At 40.3% G+C, this 16,050-nt stretch overlaps 1 protein-coding gene across 1 annotated transcript; it reads right to left on the reverse strand.

Annotated features, from left to right (window-relative positions):
* Positions 1–7,377: 7,377 nt before the first annotated feature.
* Positions 7,378–12,616, reverse strand: LOC142662626 (uncharacterized). The gene is made up of 4 exons (XM_075840838.1): positions 12,529–12,616; positions 11,028–11,840; positions 10,010–10,213; positions 7,378–8,433 (listed from the first exon to the last, which is right to left on the reverse strand). Exons 1-3 carry the CDS (start codon positions 12,614–12,616, stop codon positions 10,017–10,019), a joined length of 1,098 nt encoding a protein of 365 aa, XP_075696953.1. The 3' UTR covers positions 7,378–8,433; positions 10,010–10,016.
* Between the last annotated feature and the right edge of the window lie 3,434 nt (positions 12,617–16,050).

Raw genomic sequence — 16,050 nt, forward strand, 5'->3', positions numbered from 1 at the left:
TAGAAAAGGTGGCGACCCTACACCCAGCATAAAGCACCCAGCATAAAGTAAGATGGCAGCAGAAATCTTCACAGGCCGCAACCTTTTTTATTCTATCTTATGCGCACAGTCTCCCCCTCACAGTGGAATCTCCCGACTCAGCAAGAAGTCTCACAGAGCAGTCAAAATCTCATGAGAAGTGGACTGCACCCCGCTCCATGTCAGGAGTCCTCTTCATATAACCCCTTCAGGACCCAGCCACTTTTGGACCAAATGACACAGCCTCATTTTTTAAATCTGACGTGTGTTACTATATGTGGTAATAACTTGGGAATGCTTTTACCTATCCAAGCGATTCTGACATTGTTTTCTCGTGACATATTGTACTTTAAGTTAGTGAAAAAATTTGGTTGATATATTCAATATTTTTGTGTGAAAAACACCAAAATTTTGAGAAAATTTGCAAAAAATTAGCATTTTCTTAATTCAAATGTATCTGCTTGTAAGACAGATGTTTATACCACACAAAATAGTTACTAGCTAACATTTCCCATATGTCTACTTTAGATTGCCATCATTTTTTGAACATACTTTTATTTTTCTAGGACGTTACAAGGCTTATAAGTTTAGCAGCAATTTCTCAAATTTTCAAGAAAATTTCAAAAGCCTATTTTTTTAGGGATTAGTTCGGTTCTGAAGTGGCTTTGAGGGCCTTATATATTAGGAACCCCACAAATCACCCCATTTAAAAACTGCACTCCTTAAAGTATTTAAAACAGCATTTAGAAAGTTTCTTAACCCTTTATGCGTTTCACAGGAATTAAAACAAAGTGGAGGGAAATTTGCACATTTCATTTTTTTTTGCAGAAATTAAATTTTAATCAATTTTTCCTGTAATACTGAAGGTTTTTACCAGAGAAACACAACTGAATATTTATTGCCCTGATTCTGAAGATTTTAGAAATATCCAACATGTGGCCCTAGTGTGCTGCGGGCCTGAAACAAAAGCCCCAGAACAAAGAAGCACCTAGAGGATTTTTGGGCCTTCCTTTTCTTAAATTATATTTCAGGCACCATGTCAGGTTAGAAGAGGTCTTGTGGTGCAAAAATAACGGAAACACCTAAAAAAAAAAAACATTTTGGAAACTACACCGCTTGAGGAATTTATCTAGGGGTGTAGTGAGCATTTTGACCCCACAGGTGTTTCATAGATTTCATTAGAATTGGGCAGTGAAAATGAAAAATTATTTTTCAACAAATAAATGAGGAAAAGCACCCCAACATTTGTAAAGCAACTTCTCCAGAGTACAGATATATCAAACATATGGTCATAAACTGCTGTTTGGGCAAGCGGCAGGACTCGGAAGGGAAGGCACACCATTTAGCTTTTGGAGCGCTGATTTTGCTGGATTGGTTTCTCTGCACCATGTCGCATTTGTAAAGCTCCTAAGGTACCAGTACAGTGGAAACCCCCCAAAAGTGACTCCATTTAGGAAACTACACCCCTTGAGGAATTAATCTAGGGGTGCAGTGAGCATTTTGACCCCACAGATGTTTCATAGATTTCATTAGAATTGGGCAGTGAAAATTAAAAATTACATTATTTTCCAATAAGATGTAGCTTTACCTCAAAATTGTTATTTTTTTCAACAAATAAATGATGAAAAGCACCCCAACATTTGTAAAGCAACTTCTCCAGAATACGGAAATACCAAACATGTGGTCATAAACTGCTGTTTGGGGAAGCGGCAGGTCTCAGAAGGGAAGGCACGCCATTTAGCTTTTGGAGTACAGATTTTGCTGGTTTGATTTCTTTGCACCATGTCGCATTTGTAAAGCTCCTAAGGTACCAGTACAGTGTTAACCCCCCAAAAGTGACTCCATTTGGGAAACTACACCCCTAAAGGAATTCAACTAGGGGTGTAGTGAGCATTTTGACACCCCAGGTGTTTCATAGATTTCCTTAGAATTGGGCAGTAAACATGAAAAATTTCATTTTTTTTCCACTAAGACGTAGCTTTAGGTAAAAATGTTTCATTTTCTCATCAAATAAAGGAGAAAAATCACTCTAACATTTGTAAAGCAACTTCTCCAGAGTACGGAAATACCCCATATGTGGTAATAAAGTACTGTATGAATACACATCACGGCTCAGAAGGGAAGGAGCGCCATTTGGCTTTTGGAGAGCAGATTTTGCTGGATTGTTTTTTCTGCGCCATGTCTCTTTTGCAAAGCCCCTTAGGTAGCAGTACAGTGGAAACTACCCAAAAGTGACTCCATTTGGCAAACTACACCCATTGAGGAATTAATCTAGGGGTGTAGTGAGCATTTTGACCCCACAGGTGTTTCATAGATTTCATTAGAATTGGGCAGTGAAAATGAAAAATCACTGTAAAGGATCTGCCAGGCACAGCTTCGGGGTTAACTCCCAGAACTAATCAGTCAGCACCTGAGAATACATCCCTGAGACTGACTCCTCCTTCCACCATTCAGGCTGGCAGGCTTAGGAGTGGGAGAGCCTATCGTAACCTGGCCAGACTCAGCTAGCTCCCGCCCTCGGTCTATTTAAGCCTGCACTTCCTGTCCCTCGGTGCTTGTGATTCTTTCCTTGTGGTTTCCTGGCCCAGCTACAGCTCCTGCTATTTTTGATCCTGCTCCATACAGACCCTGGCTTACCGACTACTCTTCTGCTTTTCGTTTTGTACCTCGCACACTCCTGGCTTGACTCGGCTCGTTCACCACTCTGGTTGCTCACGGTGTTGCCGTGGGCAACGGCCCCTTTTCCTTGCTTGTGTTCCTTTGTATGTTTGTCGTGTTTGTCGTGCACTTACTGAGCGCAGGGACCGCCGCCCAGTTGTACCCCGTCGCCTAGGGCGGGTCGTTGCAAGTAGGCAGGGACAGAGTGGCGGGTAGATTAGGGCTCACTTGTCCGTCTCCCTACCCCCTGCCATTACAATCACATTATTTTCCAATAAGATGTAGCTTTACCTCAAAATTTTTATTTTTTTCAACAAATAAATGATGAAAAGCACCCCAACATTTGTAAAGCAACTTCTCCAGAGTACAGAAATACCCAACATGTGGTCATAAACTGCTGTTTGGGCAAGCAGCAGGACTCAGAAGGGAAGGCACGCCATTTAGCTTTTGGAGTACAGATTTTGCTGGTTTGATTTCTCGGCACCATGTCGCATTTGTAAAGCTCCTAAGGTACCAGTACAGTGCAAAAAAAGTGACACCATTTGGCAAACTACACCCATTGAGGAATTCATCTAGGGGTGTAGTGAGCATTTTGACCCCACAGGTGTCTCATATATTTTATTAGAAATGGGCAGTGAAAATGAAAAATTACATTATTTTACAATAAGACGCAGCATTGGTTCAAAATCTTTCATTTTCTCATCAAATAAAGGAGAAAAAGCACCATAACATTTGTATAGCAACTTCTTCAGAGTACGGAAATACCCCACACGTGGTCATAAACTGCTATTTGGACACACAGCAAGGCTCTAAAGGGAAGGAGCGCCATTTAGTATTTGGAGTGAAGATTTTACAAGATTAGTTTTTTGACCCCATGTTGCATTGAGCTATAGTATCAGTACAGTGGTACCCCCAATAAATTACCCCGTTTTGTAAACTAGATCCCTCAAAGAATTTATCTAGGGGTGTAGTGAGCATTTTGACCGCACAAGTGTTTTGCAAAAATGAGTAAACAATAGATGTTGCAGATTGAAAATTGCTGTTTTCCACAGATATGCCATTTCAGTGCCCAATGTGTTGTGCCCAGCTTGTACCACCGTAGACACACATCCCATAAATTGTTAAGCGGGTTCTCCAGAATACAGTAATACCCCATATGTGGTCATAAATTGCCGTTTGTGTACACGGCCAGGCTCAGTTGGACCACCATTTGGCTTTTGAAGCGCAGATTTTGCCTGGTGTTTTAGCTGTATTTTATCTTATAATGTGGGGGCAAATGTAAGCTGCGCGGAGTACATCAGGGTATATGTAAGCTGGGCGGAGTATATCAGGGTATATGTAAGCTGGGCGGAGTATATCAGGGTATATGTAAGCTGGGCGGAGTACATCAGGGTATATGTAAGCTGGGCGGAGTACATCAGGATATGTGTAATCTGTGCGGAGAACATCAGGGTATATGTAAACTGTGAGGAGTACATCAGGATATATGTAAACTGTGGAGTACATATGGGTATATGTAATATGTGCGGGTACATCAGGGTATATGTAATCTGGGCGGAGTACATCAGGGTATATGTAATCTGGGCGGAGTACATCAGGGTATATGTAAACTGGGCGGAGTACATCAGGGTTTATGTAATCTGGGCGGAGTACATCAGGGTATATGTAATCTGTGCGGAGTACATCAGGGCATATGTAAACTGGGCGGAGTACATCAGGGTATATATAAGCTGGGCGGAGTGCATCAGGTCATAATAGGATGATGTAATAAATGGGGTGAATGAAGAATCCATGGATTGGTGTGGTACGCTTTGAACCAATCCTTTATGCACAGGCCGGGTTTATTGGGTATTATACAAAATATCGGCGCTCCAGTATTGCCTAATCTTTGACTTCTTCACCAGCCCTATAAGCCGCACAAGGCCCTAAAGTGTCCTCATCACTGCTGTGTCCATGGGGTCCACCTGGGGGGTCCAGCAAATGATGATGTGGGGTATTTAGTGAAATTCTACTGGACCTAAAAATGAACCTGGGCCGTCATTTAGAATCATTTTGCATCATTGCGTTTTGAGAGTTATAATGTGTTATTTTTCCGTTAGGGCGTGTGTGAGGGCGCGTTTTTTGTGGAACGAGATGTAATTTTTATTGGTTCCATTTTGGGGGACATGAGATTTTTTTATCACTATTTATTCCATTTTTTGGGAGATGAGGAAACCAAAAAACAGCCATTCCAGCACATTTCTTTTTTGTTTTTTTTTACAGTGTTCACCGTGCAGTATAAACATCATGTTAACTTTATTCTGCGGGGCGATACAATTACAGCGACACCAAATTTATATCGTTTTTTTACGTTTCACTACGTTCCCAGAATAAAAATACTCTATTCTAAAAAAATCATGTTTTAGTGTCGCCATTTTCTGACAGCCATAACTTTTTTATTTTTTAGTTGATATCGCTGTGGGATGGCTTGTTTTATGCGTGACGAACTGTAGTTTACATTGGTACCATTTTGCGTTACTTGCAACTTTTTGATCACTTTTTATTAAAAAAGTTTTGAGACAAGATGACCAAAAACTAAAATACTGTCATTGTTTTTTATTAATATTTTTTACGGTGTTCACCGTGCGGTAAAAATAATGTGCTATTTTTATAGATCAGGCCGTTCTGAACGCGGCGATACCTATTATGTATAGTTTTTTTTTCATGTTTTTTCTAATAATAAAGGAGTTGATCAGGGAAACAGGGCAAGTGTTGTTTTTATTATTTATTTATTATTTATTAATTAATTAATTTATTTTTCTTTCACATTTTTTTTTACATTTTTCACTTTTTCTTTTACACTGACCTGGGGACTTGAAGATCTGGTCTTCTGATCCCCGCTACGATGCACTGCACTACTTATGTATGTACTTATGTAGTGCAGTGCATCGCAACTGTCATTTTTCATTTGACAGTTAGCCGATTAGGTCCTGCCTCGGGCAGGACCTAATAGGCTTCCGTACCTTGGCAACCAGGAAGCCTAGTAACGGCTTCCTGGTTGCCATAGCAACAATCGCCACCTGCGATCCATCGCGGGGAGACCCGGGGGTACAGAGGGAGCTCCCTCCCTCTGTAAACCACTTCAATGCGGCGGACGTCATTGACAGCCGCATTGAAGGGGTTAAATGGCTGCGATCGGCGGTAACAGCCATCGCAGCCATTGCAGCGGCATGTCAGCTGTGTATAACAGCTGACAGTCGCTGAAGATAAAGCGCGCACAGCTCCTGTGCTCGCTTTATCTGCCGGGCGTAACTGTACGCCCGAGTGCGGGAAATCACTTGGAATTTGGACGTACAGTTACGCCCAATCGCGGGAAGGGGATAAAGTTGACTAATTTCTTAAAGGGGTAGAGCATTAGAGAGAAACGTTTCTGAATGGCTATGCTATTACTTCATGAGTTTAATTAAAGTGATTTAAAAGGGGAATAGGGGATTTGTTTCAGAAAAAAAGCTCTAACCTAATATAAGAATGTATAATTTAATTTCACACAAAAATAAAAACAACCTGACTAGACCAGAGTGACAATGTGGTCTGTTATGTGGCTGCATCAAGTGGAAAAATAAAAACCACTTACATTTTGCTCTATGAAGCCCATGACCCCTATTGCCATTGGGACCCAAACAATTCTCGATCCACCCCTGCAGATTCTGAGACAGGAGGGGTTGCACAGTCATATTGATTGGATCAGGGATGGATTTTAGGGGTCATGGGGAAAATTTTCCTCCCCTAAAGAACAGAACCCATTTACTTTTTATGCCGTTATCCATTTGATTCATCCAATAGATAACAGCTGGTAATACTCTCCTTGCTTCTCTTTAGCTCCAGGCTCCACCATCTTTCTAGGTCCTGTGGCTGTCCAGCATAAAGGTGCGAGGAGAGGTGAGCATATAGAGGGGTCTTTCTTGAGGTCTGATTATTTAAGGGGTCTGGTCTGGTGTTTGAATTAATTTAGGGTTCTGATCTGTGGTCTAAAGTAATGTCGAGGTCTGGGCTGGGGTCTGAATGGATGTAGGGGGCTGGTCTGGAGTTGGAATTAATGAAGTCTGATCTTAAGTCTGAGGTAATTTAAGGGTCTGGTCTAAGGTCTGCATTAATTTAGGCCTCTGGTCTGAAGTCGGAATTAATTTAGGGGTCTGGGGTCTTACGTAATACAGTGGTTTAAAGTCTTAATTAATTTTAGGGTCTGGTCTTGGGTCTAAATTAGTTCGGGGGTGTTTCTGAATTTATATATGGGTTTAGTGTCTGGATTTATTTATGGGTCCGGTCTGGAGTCTCAATCTGTGTTGGTATAGAGGGTGGGGATGGGCTGTAGAAGTGAGGGGCCAAAGATTTCGACAATGTGTCGAAAATGTGTCTTAAATATTTAAAGGCGTAATGAGGAGCGTGACCGAACAAAGCAAAATTCCCCATGCCACACTGCTTTTTTTCAGCCACTCCCTAGATTATTATACTGAATCCGTTATAGGATTCTGTTTCATAACTTTCAGCAACATTTCACTATACCTTTCTAGTAATCCAGAATGTGTGGTAAACCAGCATGTTTCAGGGTACAGACAGTTTTCTATAGTAATGTTCTACTTATATAATAAAACACTATGTTTAGATGTTCATATTTTTATTGAAATAGCATGACTACAACATTTTTTTCCATAAAGTTGGCATACATGTATCAATATTCTAAATTATGTAAGGGGTAACCAGTAGCAGTCATGAAAATGGCAGTCTTAAAAATCATCCTTTCAACTGGAGACGGTTTGTAAATACAGTCTCTTCTGTTGGTAATGGTGATGAAGGGTATTAAAATTTTTCACTGAGTAATCTTGATAGCTGCCACAAATCGGTGGCAGGTGGCACTTATGTCCAAGATGGCACTGTGACTCAGCCGAGTCACAGGCAGCGACAATTGTCCTTTTTAATGATGTTAAGCACTATGACTCAGCCGAGCCATAGGCAGAGACAATTTTCATTTTTTATAAGATTTTGCCCTGTGACTCAGTCGAGCCACAGGCAGAGACAATTGTCATTTTTTAATGAGGTTTCGCACTGTGACTCAGCCGAGCCACAGGCAGCGAGATTTGTCTTTTCTTGTGAGTTTATTTCACAAAGACTCCGGGTATATGGATCTATAGTCCAAAGATTGGTCAAGTCCAGGGTGGCACTGTTACTCAGCCGAGCCACAGGCGCAGAAAAAAATCCTTTGAGGTGGACCTAGGTTTGCTGGTACTCTTTTCGCCAAAAGAGACGCATACTAATTCCTTGGGATGCTTTTCTGAGGAAGAGGTCACAGGAAATTCATTTGACTTAGTCTGTGAGGTTGGTCTTGTTTTCTTTCTCAATGCAAGCTTTGGAATTGCAGAAACTCCAGGTCCAGTTTCCCCAATTATCCGTGTAGAGCTATAATGTTTGAACCACTGAAATCAGTAACAGCACAGGTCATGGCAGATTTGTAATTATGACCACCACTGCATGCAAAAGTTTGTGGTTGTTTGGAAACATTATAGTTATGTCTTGAGCAAAGCAGAGCCCTGCTGCTCATTGCGGTGAAAGTCTAAATAGCATCAAAGTATTGACACATTTGTTTAGTTCATATTTGCCTTGTGTGGAAATTAAGGCCAGGATCCTTTGTTCTCTATAACCAGTGCAGCCATGGACAATCCAAGATGACGTCTTATGATGTTGAGAAGTGATTATGTCTATTATAATGTCCATGGTGTCATGCTGTTGTTGAGATAAAACAAAATGAGAAGCTTAATGAGGTATTAATACATTATCAGATCATTCACATTTTATAGCGTTCTACTTTATAACATTGGACGGTCAATAACAGGAATAGTTACAGATTGTGAACTATTAAAGTCACCCATGGGCCTCAAATATCAAAACTCTAACATAAAATCGGACCTTATTGCCCATAGAAACCAATCAGTGCTCAGATTTTCATCTTAAAGGCTATGGACTCCTTTGCGGGATTTTCTCATTGCACTGTATGTATTTTATTAAATAAAACATATTTGCAATTGGTTTTAATGAAAACATTTTGGACGATCTTACTGGCGGCTCATTTTCCAGCCCCTCTGCTCTCCTGAACACTAATCTAAGCTGACAGCGGAGATTAAAGGAGTTTTGCAGTGAGAAGAAATTGATCATTAATATTTGATCAGTGGGAGTCCGACTCTCGGCGCCCCCACAAATGAGCTGTTTTGAGGTGGCCACGGAGCTCTTGCAAGTCCTGCTTCCCCCGTCATTCTTGTCACTGCTTTTTACTGTGAAACATTAACACACTTGTAGTGGCGGTTTACAGTATTACAGCCTTTTCCCAATAAAGTAAATGGGAGAAGGCTGTAAAAAAACTTGGAACCGCAGCTACAAGTGTGTTAATGTTTCACAGTATGGAGCAGTAAGGGAAATTGGCGGGGGTTCTGAGATTCGGACACCCACTGATCATATAATGATGGCCTATTCTGTGGATAGGCCATCGATTTTCGGCTGGAGACTGACCAGACAGTAAGTTCATCTGACAGGATGAGCACTGAACGGCACCCAGCAGTTTGTATTGTATTGTAAGTCATACAAGCTTCTGAAGACAAACAGTGCCACATTTTTTAATTAGAAAATATGTTTTATTTAATAGAATACATATGCTGCAAAAAAACTAAAAGTCTGCAAAGGTGTCTCTTTTGCAGGAAGGCACTTTAGTAGCCAAGGACAGATCTGATACGTCCGTGCTACTAAAAGCTCCAGCTGTCATCTAGTCTGAGTTACTGCAGGTTGAAGGGGAAGAGGATAAACAGCAATTTTGATTTGCAAAAGTTTTGAGCATCAAATAAGGTTTTGTTCGTTGCATTGCTGCTACACCTGCTGCGATAATCCAGATCACAGTCACCATCCTCATCATCGTTCTCACCATTACATGTGCAGTCTGAAGACTTACATACTTCACATTGGATAAAATGACAATGGACGCAACAAGGTCTCAGAAGATGGAGTGATAACGTTACTTCACCTGCATTGTATGTTGTGAGCCGAGTACAACTGGAATTAGCAGCACAGCGAGGAGTGATCTATGTACATGGCCATAGATTATAATGAGCGGGGCAGCCGGGGGATTCTACAGTTCGCTGCTCCTTCACTGCCCCCCATGAGGACACTGTAGATATTATAACAATGGTCTATCTCCCATTGCAGAAAACAGGCCACAGTAAGTGGCAGTCTGTAACTAGATGACCACATCTCAGGACAACCATAAAGTGTATGAAGAGGTTTATGGAGCTCTAAGAAACTCTCACATTCTTACCTTCTTTTTATTTGGGAGAAGATGCAGCTTTTTCAAAATACGCCAGAAGATGTTTGTGTAATTCCTGCATTGGGGAAGAATAACTGGCGCTCTCTGTAAACGTGTTGGTCTTAGAGGCGTTAAATCCAACTCCTTCCTTATTCTGCCCAAGATGTTTCTCAGCACTTGGAAGATGTTGGAGATGTTCTTTGTCCTCTTGTTGTTCTGTAAAACACACGCAGTCTATAAGATCAGCTGTTAATATAATGGACATTGTTCCTACTCCACCGTCAGCCTGGGAGCGAGATTCATAAAATATTAGGAAATGGCGTAAGCAACAACTCCCTAATATATTGTCCCCAATGACACGGCCGACAGGTTTTTATCCACACAATGTAAACTAGAACAACTGCTGCTACTTCTTATAATAACAATCAGTCTCTTTATCATATGAAGAATGGAAAATTCTCACTCCTTACAATTCATCATCACCAGTGATCAGTAATATCGCACCTGCCGAACATCCTGTCTTTGCTGGATTTTCCCACTATACGCGTCCTGATTTCTCTGAAATGTCCCATGAAATGGACCTTAAAAGGGTGGGGCTTATGCAAATATAATCCCAAATTGGGCAGTTCTGTGGGTGTTCCTCATAATGGGGGCGTGGTTGAGTAATTTTCCATGAATAAGGGTTAAAATGTTGGGAGGTATCAGTAATGTGATGTGATAGGCTAGGACTATAAAGAGGATGATACACATATCTAAATTATTAACATAATTTAGTCACAGATACTGGCTGGTGACCGGTTCATGCAGCTTTACGTGTACTACCCTATTTAGCATAAGATATGGCTGTACCAAAACAGCACTTTTAACTTTTTGTGTCATCCGTATTTCCTCATAGATTGTAATATCTTCTGAGCACGGCCCTCAATCCTCTTGTTTGATTTGTTAATTTGTGTGTTACTATGTAATTTTATTAGTAATATTGGGTAATATTATAAGGCTAAATTAAAAGATAAAAGCCCTGAGAACTTACTTTCAGAGGTGGTGTCCACATGATATGGGCTGATATTGGTGGTTACATCATTGGATCCAGGCATGGAGCTCTTAGTGTCTTCAATGATGTCTATTTTTTCAGCCCGTCCATGAGAAGCATCATCGGTTATAATGTCAGAGGTGGTGTCCACATGATATGGGCTGATATTGATGGTTACATTTTTGGATCCAGGCATGGAGATCTTAGTGTCTTCAATGAGATCTCTGGTTTCAGCCAGTCCATGATGAGCCTCATCGGTTGTAATGTCAGAGGCGATGTCCACGTCATCTGGGCTGATGTTGATCGTTACGTCATTGGATGCAGGCATGGAGATCTTAGTGTCTTCAATGAGATCTCCGTTTTCAGCCAGTCCATGAGGAGCATCATCAGTTATATTATCAGAAGCCGTGTCCACGTCATCTGGACTGACATTGATGGTAACATCATTGGATTCAGGCATGAAGATCTTAGTGTCTTCAATGATATCTCTGTTTTCAGCCCATTCATAAGGAGCATTATCGGTTATATCAGAGGTGGTGTCCACGTCCTCTGGACTGATATTGATGGAAACATCATTAGATCCAGGCATGGAGATCTTAGTATCTTCAATGAGATCTCTGTTTTCAGCCAGTCCATGAGAAGCATCATCGGTTGTAATATCAGAGGTGGTGTCCACGTCATCTGGGCTGATGTTGATGGTTTCATCATTGGGTCCAGGCATGGAGATCTTAGTGTCTCCATTGATGTCTATGTTCTCAGCCAGTCCTTGAGAAGCATCATCAGTTATAATATTAATTTTGTCCTGACGTTTTTCTGAAACACAGAACATTGAAATCAGAAATGATAAAATAAAGGCTTATATATGTTCAGTGTAATTTATTAACCGTTTACAGGTATTTGAATGGCACAATAATCCACGAGAATAAAAAAAAACACAATCTCTGAAGCTGCCTCTACATTTAGGATTCCTTCACTTTTCTTTGTCGATATGACGGATCCCCCCAGTTTCCCTGTATAACCATGTTCCCGGATTAATGATCATGGCAGCGAGATATTGAAACCGATCAAATACAAAATCGTGGACCAGTGGTTATATTGAGTGTTGTATTGAATAATCTATAAAATGGAGGATTTTTCTGTAAAGTGAAGCTGCACTTTTACCTTTGGTGCATGTGGGAATAACTGTATGTGATGGTGTGTAGTGTTATGTCACAAGACGGCAGATCGTTACAGAGAACGGCTCCGGATGGTGTGAGGAGCGGGAATCCTCCGTCCTCACCAATAAGAGGCGTTCATTGGGAAATACATTGAGATATAGTGCGCAGTTGTGATGACTCCAGTGACGTTACTAAAAATGTTCATAGATTAGGTTGTTTTTTTTAGCAAAAACATTTCATTAAATGAAAGAGACGAACAAGAAAATTCCCAGTATCCAAGTGATAGAAAACCTGCCTATAAATGGTTCTATGTAGATAGATATTAATATGTCACATTGTTATACCGTATTTATCGTTGATTTGGTCGCTACTCTCTCTACTTTCATCGATGGTACATTGGGTCTCAACATCTCTCTTGGATTTTTTCTTCATCAATTTTCTATATAGTTGTAATAAGGGAAGTAATATTGTGGATTAGTGACATGAATCATCTCTGTTTTCTGTAGAATGTGATAAAGCTTCATATGTTTCTTCATTTTATCTATTTCTATCTGTAGAATCATTACCCCCAAGTCATTTTACATCTGTGACAATCAGCAATGCTTTATATTATGTACATAGAGGTGTAATGTGCCCCCATTAGACCACCAGGGGCGCACAACTCCAGAGTGACATGTTCATGAGCCACAAGAAGTCTACATTGTAATATTCCCATTACTGGGTCATGTTATAACTAGAAGAGGTGGTACAGTATTTCCTATATAGACTCCGGTGTAGAACATATATATGGCACTGAGGAGTTATGTGCTGGAGGAACCTGGAAGGAGAACACAATTACATACCCTCCAATATCCAGAAGTGCAAATACATCCCAGCGTCATAGAGAAATAGAATATGCTGTTTATTCCATTATATCCATATAACATTGCCATGTCATGGGAAACATTGCCCTGTTATATGGATGTAATGGAATAAGCAGAATTTTATTTGCACCAAGAAGATCCTGCGATGTTGAGATGTATTTGCATTTATGGATGGTATAGAATTGGCACCCCAAGGATCACGGGCAGAGCAGGACTGAACCCCAGTGATGACTCTTTTACCTACAACCCTCCAATATTCAGATATAAAAATAATTACACCAGTAACAGTCGCCCACATAAGAACCTACCACAGGTGACCCCATAAAGGATCGGCATGTTTAATATCTACATGCCCGATCCTTTGTTCCCGTGGGGATGTATCAAGTGTTCGCCTGACCGCCATATAAAGTGTATGGGCGGCTTAAGACTTTCGGGGTAAGATGGCTCCGTCACATGTCAGGGCTTTGCACTTCAGAGAATTTGGACTCCACTGTTCTAATACAACATGAAATCCGGGCAAATCACAGACAGATATTTTGTCGTTATCCTTTTGTTCTTCTATATAGAGAAGAGAGTGAAAGGAACTGCAGAATATTCTTGTGAAATCTCTGGTTTGTGAGTAGACGGCTGGGCATGGAAGTCAGTATGGTAAAAGCAAGACACAAAATCATTATTTACAATACTTACTTATATCTGATGTAATGGATGAGAGAAAAAAACATTCCAAGGATGAAGATGGCGACAACAGAACCGGCAGCAGCCGCAACGTATTTTTATTTTTAAGTAGAGAGATGACGGTAGAAGCTGCAGAAGTCACAATGAATTTATTCCAAAACGGTATTGGAGGCGCAGGAGTAGTGGTATGTACTGGAGAAGAAGGAGAGGCAATACGTGATCAGATAACTTGTCTACTATAATTAATTATTATTATTACTATTATTATTACTATTATTACTATTATTATTACTATTATTATTACTAGCATTATTATTATTATTATTATTATTATTACTATTATTTTTATTATTATTACTATTATCATTATTATAACTATTATTATTATTACTATTATTATTATTATTATTATTATTATTATTATTATTATTATTATAATAATAATAATAATAATAATAATATCCCTTTGATACAAATTTTTAATCCAAAATTAATGTCCCCAAGATTGTCAGGAAATGTCCTTGTTCTTGTTTGTATGGGATGTAACCACAGGGTAGTGTCAGTGATGCAGCATTGGATATGAATTAGCAGTGGCTGGATATTTACCATATAACCGGACCCTACATAGATATAGTGGGGGGGAATTTATTAGGACTGGAGTATCAGATCGCAGTCTTAATGTAAAGAGCTCTGGAGTAAGATGTGTCTTAATAAATTAGGCGCATCTCTAATTGTCCGTGTGCCAGAAAGTCAAATCTACTTAAACTTGAGCTGGAGTAGATTTGCGCTATGATTTGCGCCTATTTCTGTGGTAAATTGCAGTAAATTTGTGGTAGGCTCTGCCCTTTCTGTGGGGCCCCACCCACTTTTTATTAAAGTGGCATGAGTGGCGCTAATGTCTTAAAAGTCATATTTTTTGTGTGCAAGTTGCGATTTTTAAACCATTTGCGATATGTCCACGCTAGAAAACTGGTAAAGGTCAAATAATAAATTGCCCTTTCTATTGAGTTTTGGGCACTAGTATATAAGAAAGACATAGCAGAGCTGTTTGGAAAGATAAACAGTTTAGGGGTGACCTAATAACTATGTATAATATATATTAATGGACAGTACAGAGATCTCTCATTGTCTTTTTATATCCAGGCCTGTAAATAAGGGGCATCCACTACGTCTAGAGGAAGGAAGGTCTCACTATCATCATATACGCGGATTCTTTACTGTAAAAGCAGTGAGACTATGGAATTCCCCGCCACAGGATGTTAATTCATTGAAAGATTCTAGAAGTGGCCTCGATGCTTTTCCTGAAAAATCTAATATTATAAGGGATCTGTACTGGATCGCTGGGGATGGGGCATTAATCCTTGAATTTATATCCTGATCATCATATTTGGAGGGGGAAGGAAAATTGTCTCCAGCCTCATAGGGGTTGTTTTTAATAAGAACCTTGCAGGATATTTGGCTGAACTAGATGGATGGATTTATGTTTTTTCAATCTTACTCGCTATGTAACTATGTCACTTACCTCCACAATCCTGAGGTCCTTGGCACTGCTCCATGCGGAAGAAACATTTGTCTTTTTGGTGGGGGCAGCCTTTGGTGACATAGACCACCCGAATACCAATGCCTGGCAAAAGGAAACATCAATTAGTTGTGTGAAAACACGGAAACGTCTCCCAATCTATCAGTGTAATTCCCTGTAGTCTTCTAGTGGAAGAGACGTATCCATAAGAGATCTCAGAAATGTCGCTCTACTAACATATACATTGTATACGGCGCCTCATTGATTTATTCCCATAGGATCATTTCCTCTGATCATGTGACTGTGACAATAGAAAGATAGAAAATCCAATCACGTGCGGAAAATTCTACAATGATCATAAATGACCCCCCCAGGAATGAATATAATCCCATGTATGATCATCACCGCCACAAGTCATCGCTATTATTTCTTGCGGGGCAGGAATCACATTCGGCCGGGTTATAAGAACCTGGAAAAGGGAAAACATAATGGGGGGTCACACGCCGAAATTACCGACAACTCACATGAAAAATCGCCCGTTCTATTTATCATGTGACTTATTAATAATCCGCGGTCACTTTACAAATGTGACATAACAGTGATAACCTGTTATCTGTAATGAAGCGGGTCTGACCCTCATGAAAGGACTTGGACCCTATTAGACCTCGTTCACACACTACAATAAGCCCAGTATGATGACTACACCGCACATCCGGTCGTAGTACATAGAATAACACGTGAAAACCCAGCAAAATACAAGAAGGAGACCACCAAGCAACCGCTGAGTATATATTAAGCCCCCAGACCAG

This window comes from Rhinoderma darwinii, chromosome 10 (assembly GCF_050947455.1).
Source record: "Rhinoderma darwinii isolate aRhiDar2 chromosome 10, aRhiDar2.hap1, whole genome shotgun sequence".
Classification (NCBI taxonomy): Eukaryota; Metazoa; Chordata; class Amphibia; order Anura; family Rhinodermatidae; genus Rhinoderma; species Rhinoderma darwinii.